General features: G+C 40.4%; 2 protein-coding genes across 6 annotated transcripts; one reads left to right on the top strand and one right to left on the bottom strand.

The window, feature by feature from the left end:
- Positions 1-156: 156 nt before the first annotated feature.
- On the bottom strand, positions 157-3789 carry srrd (SRR1 domain containing). 3 transcript variants are annotated; one of them, XM_042100878.1, is made up of 8 exons: positions 3314-3789; positions 3110-3150; positions 2781-2947; positions 1908-2006; positions 1618-1769; positions 1289-1334; positions 561-765; positions 157-517 (listed from the first exon to the last, which is right to left on the bottom strand). In XM_042100878.1, exons 1-7 carry the CDS (start codon positions 3460-3462, stop codon positions 574-576), a joined length of 846 nt encoding a protein of 281 aa, XP_041956812.1. In that variant the 5' UTR covers positions 3463-3789; the 3' UTR covers positions 157-517; positions 561-573. The 3 variants fall into 3 exon arrangements, with proteins under 3 accessions (XP_041956812.1, XP_041956810.1, XP_041956809.1); XM_042100876.1 differs by having other exon boundaries at positions 157-501; XM_042100875.1 differs by having other exon boundaries at positions 157-765; positions 3314-3787.
- Positions 3790-3885: 96 nt separating this feature from the next.
- Positions 3886-10860, top strand: LOC121715295 (tripartite motif-containing protein 16-like). Of its 3 annotated transcripts, none has more exons than XR_006033573.1 (7): positions 3886-4224; positions 6421-6516; positions 6642-6875; positions 7576-7657; positions 8391-8447; positions 8694-10224; positions 10513-10860. XR_006033573.1 is itself a non-coding variant. In XM_042100871.1 (7 exons), exons 1-7 carry the CDS (start codon positions 4126-4128, stop codon positions 10540-10542), a joined length of 732 nt encoding a protein of 243 aa, XP_041956805.1. In that variant the 5' UTR covers positions 3886-4125; the 3' UTR covers positions 10543-10860. The 3 variants fall into 3 exon arrangements, 2 of the variants coding, with proteins under 2 accessions (XP_041956805.1, XP_041956804.1); XM_042100871.1 differs by having other exon boundaries at positions 8694-8827; XM_042100870.1 differs by having other exon boundaries at positions 8694-10860.
- The last annotated feature ends 2079 nt before the right edge of the window (positions 10861-12939 follow it).

The raw sequence follows: 12939 nt of genomic DNA, 5'->3' as shown, positions 1-12939 counted from the left end.
CAGTCTATTGTCCTCAGACCTGATCCTTGTGGAGATATCCCATAGGTTCCATTTTATGTTGAATTACATTACAGTTATGTGGATAGTATATTATGATTTACAAAATGATGCTGCCTCAATGCATTTTTGAAAAGCAAGAAAAGGTTACACTGAACATTTTTTAAATCTTACTCTGTTGTTTATTTTGAATGCAGCCTCATTTGGATGCGGCCACCAAAATTATCATTATTTCAAAACACATGAAATTACGGAGAATAGCAGTCGTGCGCTGTCTCCTGTATACCATGGTATTCAGAAAATATAAAACGGTCTCCCCAAAACATGAAATTGTGAACTTCCCCACCCTTATTACATAACATGGCTTTATCACAGTGATTGCTAAAACCAGTTTGTGTTAAATCACTAAGATAAACCTGTAATACCAAGTTCAACAGAGCAACTACAAAATGTGCTTTCTCTCTCTCTCTCTCTCACTCACTCACTCACTCACACACACACACACTCACACACACACACACACACACACACACACACACACACACACACACACACACACACACCACACACACTGTGTTATCTCTGCTCTCTCCTGATGATCTCCAGATCTGGGCAGTGCTGGTACTGTGGTTCTTCTGGGTCAACCCAGGTGGATTCTGGGAGTTGGCTGAGGCTTTGAGGGGTGAAGCAGATCAGTGCCGTATCATTGAACACATCCAGGAAACGCTGTGAGCAGGGCAGGGCTGTCTCTTCGCACACACTCATCACCTGGCAACAGTGTGAGTGGTCAAGGTCCTAACTTACTTTTTTAAAAAGTTACAGAATTATAAACAGAAGCTGGGGTGGATTCCAAGTAGGTGTGTTAATGACAAGAGTAAGTCCTCTTTTCCATGAGGTACATTTGCATTGCGTTGCTTCTGTGTCACATTTTCAGAAGCGAGAACCGCAAGACTTGGTGCATATTTGAAGTGAGGCAGTGTACAGCTGCTTCTGAAATATGCCACTGTGCGGCTGGTGGAAAAGGAAGCATTGACTTGCATGATGGCTATTAGCTCCTTCCTTGCGCATTGCAGATGGAACCCAATGGAGATTTAACATAAACAAATATGGTGGAATACAGGAGTATGTAGCACACCTCCTTATAGAAAATCCCTATGACTTCATTAAGCTACAGGGCTCTTCTTTTAGGAGGTTTTTTATTTACAAGAACTCTAAGTTAACTGACTTAGGTTGGTCACTAACAAATGTACTAGGAATTATATTTTGGTAATTGTTTTGAGTGAAAGGATACAGTGGACAGGTAGGCATAGTCCCTCTGGAGCTCCCTCTGCAGCATTCTAAGGGAAACACACACACACGTTTAAATTGCAAAGGAATTTGATTAATGTATTTTTTTTATTTAAGAATGCTGATGATTCGTACAATTTCAACATTAATGCAAATTCTGCCTGACATATTATCTTATAAAACACAAATCCTTTGTTTAAGCCAGCTTATATGTTTTGAAATGTCAACTTGTGAAATGTATTTTTTAAATGAAAATACACTTTAGACAAGGACAGTGTGGATTTGTTTCATCTCTCATTCACTTTTTGGCAACAGATGTCAGTTAGGACACACCTCTCTTGGATGCCATGGAAACTGTTGCCAATGATGAGGAGTTTGGGCAGGGCCTGAGAGCTCCAGTTCTTCCAGAGCAGGTTGTTATACAGAGCCTTCCCACAATGCATCAGGTAGAAGAGCGTTGGCTGACGCACAGCTCGCTTGCCTTCCTAAAACACCACCCATGCCACAGGATTATTGTTAAACAAACAAACAACAAAGATTCAATTCACTTTAAATATAAATCACCAGTGTCCCCTGCAGCTTGCAGATAAGAGAGCGATAGTGGGCATTTGTGTTTTATTCACCTCATTTTCCGTGAGTACTGAAAACCCCAGAGCTCTAAGTGTCTCAAGCTCCGTCAGTGAGAACACAGGATCATACACACTGCAGTGCTCCACTGGGATCTGCAGAGTGAAACTAGTGAGTAACCGGATAGTACTTTGCAAACATTGAACACTGTGTATCAATATATTTCTGTTTCCAAACATTCTTTTCAGATGCGTTATGAATGTTATTAATTGTGAGATGAACCTATTTGTGTCACTATTCATTCACTATTCATTCAAAGCATTCAAAACATGTCTAAACATATTTACACTGCGTATGCGTGTTGTCTTTTTGAGGACAAGAGCTCATATGTATATGGAACGATCAAAATAAACTCAGGGGCAAGCGTACAAGTGTAGCTTGTGCTTTTTGTTTGAAAGAGCGTGTCATCATTTATGTTTGGGTCTAAACTATAAAAAAAAAAAACTCTGGGTCACCCCTAATCAAGACTGATTTGCCAATGAGTGAGCCTTGTGCTCAGAGGCATTTAGGGTGATCAACCAATGGATGAGCTCTATGCACTATTGGACCAGGTGTTCACTAATTGGGATGAATATAAAGACACTTTGGATGTTGGCGTTGTGTAAGTTTGAAGAAGGCCAGACGGCCGAAACGTCACTTCAACATTAAAACATGGAGCAGAGTGTGCGGCATTCTCTTTATTTTCTTTAACATGGGTCTAAACTATATACATGCATGAACATGGTTCAAAGTGCATGTCAGGTGGGTATTATTATTTTATTACAATAATATTATTAGAAGCCTTGTAGCTTTATTTCCCTGGCAAAGCAGAGCCGTAGCTATAGAGCTAAGCCACACTTGAAATACCCTTGTGTCTATTTGGCACACACCTTTAGGGCATCCAGCAGGAGAAGTAGTAAGGCCAGCTGATAGCGTGCAGACACACATGTGGAGAAGCTGCCCAGGCCATAACACACACAATCCTGCAGGCATTCAATCTGGACACCTGTCTGACCCCTATAGGACCCAGTGTCGGACAACCGTCCTGTTAGTAGATCTGTGAATGATGAGACGGAGGAGATTACAAAAACAAGTGATCAATCATAATCAAAGTACAATTTTGGCATTAACACTTGCCTGACAGTTTGGCAGTTAGGCCAAACCAATCTGTATAGGCCTACGCTTGAACGATATGGAGATAGACAAGAGAACCACTAACCTTTCCACTCTGACCAGAAGTCCTCCCCTCTCAATTCATTCCTATGGGAAGAGGAGATTCAAACAGTAATAGCCTGTCATGTGTATGAGGCATGGTGTGTGTTTACTGTAGATATTGACTACTGCAGATTGCTTATACTGGAATGCTGTTTTCATTTATGCTACAGACACTCTTACTGACGCCAAAAAAGGGTGTAATGCTCACAAGGTCTGAATGATACGTTGCTGATCTCGATGGCTGTCGCCAGCTTCGGGGACTGGAAGATCAACAGCGGCCACAGTTGATGTTTTCTTCTTTCTACTTGAGGCTCCTTTACGCCGACCTGCTACCTGCCACTCATTGTCACTAGCCATCACTCAGTAATCAGTAAAGCCAAGCTAAGCCAAGGGGGCAGATGAGAGCACACTGAGCCTAGTTACTAGGATTCCTTTACGTATTTAACACGTAACGTTACCATGCTTTTTTGGTAAATTCTAGGTTAAACTGAGTTGTGTAGCCTATTCAGTATATAGCACATAATCGCATTTAATGACCATGTTATTTCAGCAACTGAGACGGTTCAGGCATCAAGGCAGCGACTTCACGTGTTTACAAAAACGTTACAGGGGAGCAACAGCAGCTTCCTGAAACAGTCTGTCGTCACAGTTTGATTCAAAATAAAAGTTAAACAATGTTCAAAATAAAAGTTCTATGTTCACTCGTTTGATTTGTACCAATTTTACAGGGCATACAACAGGTCTCCATTAGATAGCTAGCACCATTATTCTATATTGTCAGTTAAACAGATATGGAGTATCCTGACAGCATGCACCCCCACTCTCATCTCTCTAAATTGTTTAATTTTAGATTTGTGTTGCATGGAATTTGCAGTGTTCGGGATAAGTAGGCTACGACTTTTGTGGTTTTATTAGTCCATGAAGGAAGTTGCGCCACGAACTGGCGGAAAACGAAAGTGAAACTAGCGTAAGTAGGCTACCTGTTACAACAAAACATTCGCAAAATCTGTCCTATGAGGAATGATTGATGCGATGTCAGGTAACCAGGACTTTTTCACGTCTCCGATGGTGGACGAACTCAGAGACCATGATGCAATTCCATCTACAGCAGAGAGAAAGGTAGGAAGGTCTGGTTACAGGTTCCACTTGTGTAGAGCTCTGGCTAGGCTACAACTTGAACTAGACATGCAGAGTGAGGCAAACAACGTAGGCCCTAGGCTATAATTTGGAATACAAATCAGTCTACCTGAACTGCACTTGATGTTTGGTCAGTAAAATATTGGCTCTTTTATGGTTGGTAAATTTGGTAACACTTCTCAATCGCTATTTAAAACTATTATTAGGTGCTTGAGGGGATATGTGTCTGTGGCAGAGCTCTCTCAATCTAGCTGTAACTACCTGACCATTGGTGGTTGACACTATGGTGGTGGTTGACACTATGAATCACTTTGACATTGTAGCCTAAAATCTGTCCAGACATCTCAGATCTTTCCCAGATAGCAATTTCCTTTGGGCCGGATCCGCATAAAAGCCTTTAGATCCGCCTGTAGCGGACATACGGTATCTGACTGTGGGCCAGGTCTACTCCCGATACAGGTTTCAGCTCTGCTAGCAATGCTGTTTTATCACCGATTTACAGATTTGTCCCAGGTCCAATTTCCGCAACTCAACTGGAAGTCAGGAGATTTAAAATGTTGTTTAAAATACAAAACACTGATTTGGCCCAAACCTGTGATACGGATATGAGCCGAAGGATCATTTTTTCACAGCAGACCCAGGTGGTAATGATATGAATTAAGGTGCTGATTCTAAATTGACCCCTTTCCCTACTTCATTGTCAACTGGCTTCTAAAGAAAAAAAAGGTATTTTGGAATGGCACAAATTTAGAAACCATGGGGGTGCACTATGTTCCCATGGCCACTTCATTTCTACAGTAAGGCTGGAAAGGAAAATATAGTTGGCTCAATATTGATCATATGTTCGTTTCATTATTTTTATTATTACCTAGCAGTGGTAAAAGTAGTCAATTGTTGTTTGTGTCAGATCTAACAGTGCTATGAAACAACCCCATATTCTTGCCACGCATGCAGAAGTCCAAGCAGTAATGTTAATCAAGTTGCTCACTATCAATCTTTTGACATGATTTACCAGCCTGGGGTTGGACTAGGACAGCCCAACTTTTCAAGGTAGTATCTGCTTTTAATCTCTGTTGGTTTATTCAGAGACAACAAGCAACCGAGCGATTGATAACTTTACTATTATTTTCCAGCAACAACTAGCTTAACTTAAGCAAAACAGCTATCACAATAACTATTTTGGAAAAAAAACAGTGATAACGCTAACAGGATCACTGATGATAAAAAACGAGTGTAATTGTGACTTAGCCTATTTGCAAAAAGGAATAAATGTGGAATTAACACGACTTAAACTTTGTCTGGGATTGCACTTCTACAGCCAGGTTGTTGAATAAAAAAAATAATAAGACACTTATGTGTAAAGTTTTTTTTACCCCCCTTGTGTTTGTAGCCTAGCTTATGTTTATCAGTTGAGCTGTTGGGAAAACGTTGAACTTTAGCCTTGGTGAACCTATAACGAACCTGTTAGCAAATGTGTAGCAAACAGATTTTTCAGGATAATTAGCCCTAATTACCAATCACATTTCACATGTCAAATAAAGCCGGCTGATGTCTGATAAACGAGTCCGTACCACACACAATAAGCGGACCCGTATTGCATATGATAAACAGATCTGGAACACGTCAGTAACACAGACTACCATACGGAACTGGGCCAGTCTTAGCCCTTATTGGTACCAGATCCGCCAAACGGATCCAGACCAATTTTGGACCGATGTGCGTTTGGACGCCGGATCAGGTCCATTATGCAGATCCGTGCCGGACGTTGTGGTAGGTGTGGCCCAGTTCCGTCCCAGTGTATGTTTGCTATCTGGGTTGTGACTTGAGGTTTATTATCTACAAGTTCATAAGTCAACTTTGTGGTAGGCCTACTAAAATGTTATCAAGGCTTCCTTCCTGTTCTCCTTTTTGCTCCCCAAAGACAATTTTATTTCACTACATCCTAATGAAAGAACTAATGTTCAGCAATGCTATCAGTTTAGACAGGGTTCCATATGGATTACAGCACATTTTTTAAATAATTATGTTGGCAACTGTGAGAATGGGTTAGAGTGATTGCTGTTCAAGTCTGAAAAACTATAATTAAATAATGTTTTTTGTTTTTGTTTTTTTAAATAAATATGAATAAATCTGTGATATCACAAAGCAGTGTTGATTCTATGTATTTTTCTAACATAGACACGCTTCAGGGAGACCCACAGTAAAATTCAGCAGAGAATCCAGATGAAAGAGAAGAAGCTGCAGGCATTGAGGAAAGCTGTGGAGACACTCAAGGTGAGTAGCTAACAGGAGTGGAGGGCTGGTGGCTCTAGTCAGTCAAAGAAGAGTCTATAATGCAGAGTAACTTAGAAGCTCCTCCACTTTAGATGAAACATTCTACATTGTATGTGTCCTAACAGAGCTCTGCTCAGACAGCAGTGGTGGACAGTGAGAGGATCTTCATTGAAATGATCTACTTCATTGAGAGAAGGCGCTCTGAGGTGAAAGAGTTGATCAGAGCTCAGGAGAAGGCTGAGGTGAGTCGGGCTGAAAGCCTCCTGAAGCAACTGGAGCAGGAGATTGCTGAGCTGAAGAGGAGAGATTCTGAGATGGAGCAGCTTTTACATGCAAAGGATAACATCCAATTCCTCAAGGTAACTGTTGATGCATGGCTAGTTAGTTGGTTAGACAATGTTTTGTGTGTTGTGTTTGTTTCAATGAGGCACAATTACTCTCAGCTATTTTATCCATTTTCTTGCTCACAAAACACATGCAAAATTATTATATAACTTTATGATAGCCATATGGTACACTATGCAGGTTTAGGTATTTTTGGCGAATGTAGAGCTCCCTCTAGAGTCGTGTTATATGTATATTTTACTCCGCTGTTGTAACTTCTTGTAACTTACTGTACACAATGAAAATGCTTTTGTTGTGGAGGTGAAGGATTAACAACAGGCAAAACCTATCTCCAAAGGCCTATATCTACTGACAAGTTAATGTTTCACGATTCTCGTGAGATTTGTTGCTACGTCTATGCTGTATAGCTATGCTAGTTGAACAGTTGGTCTATTACAATTTAATTTACCAACAAATTGGTTTCGTAAAGGTTACATTAAGGTGAAAATCTTGCACAGTGTACCATTAAGCGACATCACTATAAATTCAGATGTCCCACACAAGTTGAAACCAAGCCGGCTTGAGGGTGAAATGTAATTATTTAGATGTACATCAAGAAACTTAATTTTGCCTCCAGTCATCCCTCTCTATTTCTTGTATTTCCCTCTAAAGACTTTCTAGTTTGTTAGTGACCAGCGTCGGTCTAAAGACTTACCCTGTATCACTATTAACCAGAGCCTTACAGAGAAATCTGTCTCCACACTAAAAGAACAGCTGGAAGACTTCTGCAAGCAGGAAGTCATGAAGATATCTGCAGGTTGGTCATATTCCTGCCATGAGTTTAATCTCCTGTCTTATTTTGTATCAGTGAAAACATGGAAATGGTAAATTCTAGGATCTGTGAAAATGTGAGATGGTGGTAGCATAATGGCTTAGGAGCTGGTATAGCATGCCCTAGCCAGAAAAGTTGTAGGTTTAATTGCCAACTGCAACTGTTGTGCAAAACACCTAACTCCGAGTTGCTCTGAGGAGACTAAACCTTGTAATAATTTACGTAAGTCACTTTGGATAAAAGTGTCAGCTAAATGAATAAGTAAGTGAAGTGAAGTAAAATACAAAAACACAACATGTGTGGGTAACAAGGAGTCATGCCCGTCTGTTGTGGAGAGATGAAGACAATGGTCTTCAGAAGAGAGATGCCACATTTTCCTTTGGCAAATTTGAATTTGCTCTGCAGGTCTGTCTGGAAAAGAGGCCATTTCCTCCCATTTCCAATGTTCCAAAAACCTGACAACATGATAAAACCTGACAACATGACATCGAAACAGTTTTTAAAAAACGCTTGTTTTTTGGTTTTTTTCTGTTGCTCTGCATATGTCATCTCCTTCATTGTTCTGATTTGTTTTAGGTCTATTCAATTGTAACCAGAGGCATTTTGGCTTGGAAATGGGAGGTGAATGAACCTTGTCCAGACCCAATCTCAATTTCAATTGAGATACGGTTTGGTGCTAACCGCTCACTTGTAATTGGTTGTAATGTTTTCTGCTCAGTGTCTGATGTCCAGGCTGTCTTGCCTGAACCAGTGACCAGAGAGGAGTTCTTACTGTGTAAGTTGGACTTGCAAGCCATGCAAGTTAAAACACACACACACACACACACACACACACACACACACACACATACAGTCAGATGCAAAGAAGCACTTGCATACATGTACTCAATGCATTTGCATGCACACAGACTCATACTTGTTAGTCACATTTGGAAAGGACTCCCCTCAAACACACACACATCACAAACACGCACAAAAGACAAATAAATACGTATCATTGTACTGGCTTCTCCCCCAACAGATTTCACTCCCTTCACACTGGATCCAAACACAGCACACAGAGAACTCCATCTGTCTGAGGGGAACAGGAGCGTGGAATGGAGAGCTAAGGTCCAGTCATATTCAGATCATCCAGAGAGATTTGATTGGCCTCAGGTACTGTGTAGAGAGGGAGTGTCTGGACGCTGCTACTGGGAGGTTGAGTGGAGTGGGGAAAATGCGGTTGATATAGCAGTCTCTTATAAAAGTATCAGCAGGAAAGGAGGGTGTGAGTGTGTGTTTGGAGGTAATGACCAATCCTGGAGTCTGATGCTTGTCAGCTCTAACTCCTCTTTCAGACACAACGATGAAGAGACTAAACTCCCTCTAGTCTGCAGTTCGAAAAAGATAGGAGTGTACGTGGATCACAGGGCAGGCACTCTGGCCTTCTACAGCATCTCTGATACAATGACCCTCCTGCACAGAGTTCAGACTACATTCACTCACACACTCTACCCTGGGTTTTTGGTTGGCTTTAGGTCATCGGTTAAGTTGTTGTGACAGAGATATACAGTATAGACACTTCTTCCAGAGCACATCCTTCCTGTCTATTCTGGGTTTTGGTTTTGGCGATAAAGGCACTATGTCGAGTTCCATAGGCTTTTAGTTGTCTTGAAAGCAGCCACATGTAAATCTTTTGTTAACCCATATTGTATGCAATACAGCGGCTACATGCTAACTTCAGTGTATATCTGGGCAACACAGCGCAAAGGGTTTTTGTTTATGCCAAAACAGTTGTTTCTTCCCATTCTGATGCTATTTCTAGTTTTCTTTTGTATGATTTATACAAACGCTAAATAGCACCTCATCTGTGAAGCTATTGTGACTCAAAAATAACTAAGACTATTCACCCAACTTCTCTTATATAGTTTCTCTAGTTAAGTTTGCTTTGCTATTAGATATTTATAATTAAGTTTGGTTTGCTATTAGATAAGTTTGCTTTGCTATTAAACTGTTATGACACTCAGGTAGGACCACATGTTGGAAAATGTCCTGCAATGTGTTGGTGATCTGGAAATAGAAGGTATCATCTGCTAAATCTCCAAGCCACTTTAGTTTACATGTCCTTTGTATCTTATATACTTTATACTTCTTTGCACTTCAGACTTGACTTGACTATTTAAATGATACTTTAATGTTCCTATTTATATTACCTAAATAAGTTGAGCTGGTTCTGAGTCTAAAGAATTTCACTACTGGAAATTATGTTGCATCTTGATCAAGTGTAGGAAAGTACTGAAGACAAACTCAGAATTTATTTAGAATGACCAAAATGCAAATAAAGACAGAGGTGTAATTTGTTAGATTACCCTAATTACAAAATGATATATAGCCAAGGCATTTCATGTTTTACCTAATCGGTTTTCTTGTTTTTGAAGATATATGTTCATTTTGAAATTGATGCCTGCAACACGTTCCAAAATTTACCACAGACAATTGTGGATTAATGTGACATCACATTGAGCTCGGCAGTGAAAACAACTAATAGTGAAAAGAGAATTTGGGATTGACGGGTACATGTGCTTTAGTGGATTATTTCCATTTAATTTTTATTTATTTCCATTTGGATTTATTATACCAATCCACCACATTCCACAGGAAAATATGGTACTATTTACTCTTATTTTACAGCATTAGTTACTAAAATAAAACACATTTATAGCCAGAGGTTTCCAACCATTTGGGCTTCTGATGTCTCACAAACACATGTAATGTACACATTTAATGTCCAGGAGAGTTGGTAAAAGCCTCCACCGAACTGGGATGTGTCCCTCTAAACTTCACATATGATTTTATTTCAGGGGATCCAGCAGCAGAGCTTTGTTTTTTAAATGCCTTCTTCCATATCATTTCATGACCCCTCAGATTTTTTTGTTGTCCCTGCATATAAAACTTTTTTATTTTTTATAAAACTTTTTTTCTACAACTGTAAAACTTTTTTTCTACAACTGTAAAATATTGCTTACATGCTGATCTTTCAATACTGGTGATCCAATGAGGTCATTTGATACACAGAGGGATCACACTTTTACTTAAATACATTCCCATGCCATGTTTTACTGTACTTTTCATACAAGATGTGTACTTGTAATACAGTATTTTTGCATTGCTGTATCTGTATTCTTACTTAAGTAAAGGATCTGAATTCACCCGTCAGTCTCTCATTACAGCACTTTTCACTCATTACAACACTTTTCAGTGTCAACCAGTGGCGATTCTAGAAAAATGTTGATGGGGTGGCGGGGCTGGGGCACAGACTCAAAGAGGAGTGGCACATAAACATAACAAAAGTAAAACAATACATATGAATGCCTTCAATATCAATATTAAAACAAATCATGCATTATTAATAGCCAAACTGTTTTATGTAAATATTATTTCAAAACACAACTTTATGAAGTAACAAATAGCTTACGTTTTTGTAAATCACCTGAAGCACATAACTTCGTAGATGCAATGCAACAAGAAAGAGAGTATTTTCAGGTAAAGCAGTAGGGAGGTTTTCCACCATTATGTAAGCTAGATGTGCATAAAGAACAACTTCATTACAATGGTAGAAAGAGACATTTCATGCTGACGATCCCAACCATCCCAACTTTCATTTTTATTTATTTCCATTTGGATTTATTTATCTTCGGTAGGGTGGCGAACTGGATTCTGGGGGTGGCCTGTGCCTCCATCTGGCTCTGCCCCTGGTGTCAACTCTGTATCTGATTTGGCATCGGGTGGATGGGGTAGTTTATATAAGAGCCCTTTAAGACATATATAGCCCCGGTACTCACCTGTTTCAGTCCTTTTTGCAGTGGCTGTGACCGTGTCATGGCCTTGGTGTTCCTACATCACACACATATAGCAAACCCAACTCTGATTGGTGCTACACCTTATGATGAGAGCAGATGCTCTCCTGTATCTGGCCTGTGGCATCAACCACTGAATGCTTTCTACCGGGGGTTAAGATCATTGTGAGCTTTGAAGTGAGTTTCACAGTAAGACAACAGACAATCCAGACAGGAGTTCACTGCTTTGAGTTTTCGCCCAGTGTAGATGTACACAGACACTTCGGAAAAGGTCTGTCTGCACTGGGGACAGCTGTAGATGCCTCATTCTTGATCACAGCAGTCCTTAATACATTCAATACAATAGTTGTGTCCACATGGAATGGGGACAGGTCCAGACAAGCTGGACAAGTGGAAGACCCCTCTCTTTTGGCATCTGCCATTTCTTGTCCAGATCACACACACCCAGAAAGTAGACGGCAGTGTGAAAGGTCACTTTTGGTTTCCTGTATTTGTATCAGGAGGAGTGGCTGCCACATTGCTAAGGAGGATGGTCAGTAATATGCCCTATATTTTATGCCTGGTGCAGCATGGGTCGAGGTGGGATGTAACTAGTCTTTGATAGTTTGTGTATTGTGCCCAATGCAATTATCATCAGCTCTCTAAGGTTCCTAGACATTCAAATCTGTTCCGAAGCGAGTTTTCCTTAGGACTGCAAGCCATGTTGTAGTTTGCAGATCTGGCTTTATTTCTGATACGAAGCTTGGAGGTCTGGTAGCATCTGAATGTGTTGGTGTTTTTTGGAGGTAATTACACTTCTTTTTGTGTATCACTTTGGCTCTGCCTCTGTCAATGGTCTGTACCCGCATTTTGCTTTGTGAAGTTGGCATTCATCCACTCCATAAACAGTGATATCAGTCTATCAGAGTGCATTCTCTATTCCCAGTTTCTGTTGCTGTACTGTATACTCACTTCCTGGAATGTCTCCCTTAGTTGATCCGTCTTTGATGGAAGGGCATCAATCTCTGATTCCAAAATAGATTCTGTGTTCTAGCTCAGTTCATTTTTCACAGGCTCTACTAGGTCTTGCAGTGGATTTGCAAATTTTATTTTAATCTAACCTTGAGGCTGTATCATTGGCAGGGTTGGGTCAGATTACTTTGAAATGTAATCCATTACTGACTTAGCCTGGCCCATCCTATATCATTGAAATGTATAGTCTGGAATCGAATCATTCACCTGCTTAATCCAAGGGGCGGGCAGAGAATTGTCTTTCAAACTGCCTAGGCATGCAATAGGCCAGCGCTACGACCATATCCGTATCCGGTCGGCAAAACGGCAAATACATCCTTCTTCGAAAGGAATGACTTAAGTGCATTGTGTTGCTCTACTTTCAAAGAAAAGCACAAGTACAACTCCTCCAAAGTTGACGCCAACGCCGATTCAAACAAC

Source organism: Alosa sapidissima, chromosome 8 (genome assembly GCF_018492685.1).
Source record: "Alosa sapidissima isolate fAloSap1 chromosome 8, fAloSap1.pri, whole genome shotgun sequence".
In the NCBI taxonomy this organism is placed as follows: domain Eukaryota; kingdom Metazoa; phylum Chordata; class Actinopteri; order Clupeiformes; family Clupeidae; genus Alosa; species Alosa sapidissima.
Note: the sequence above shows the minus strand (reverse complement) of the source record. Positions and strands in the feature narration are given on the sequence as shown.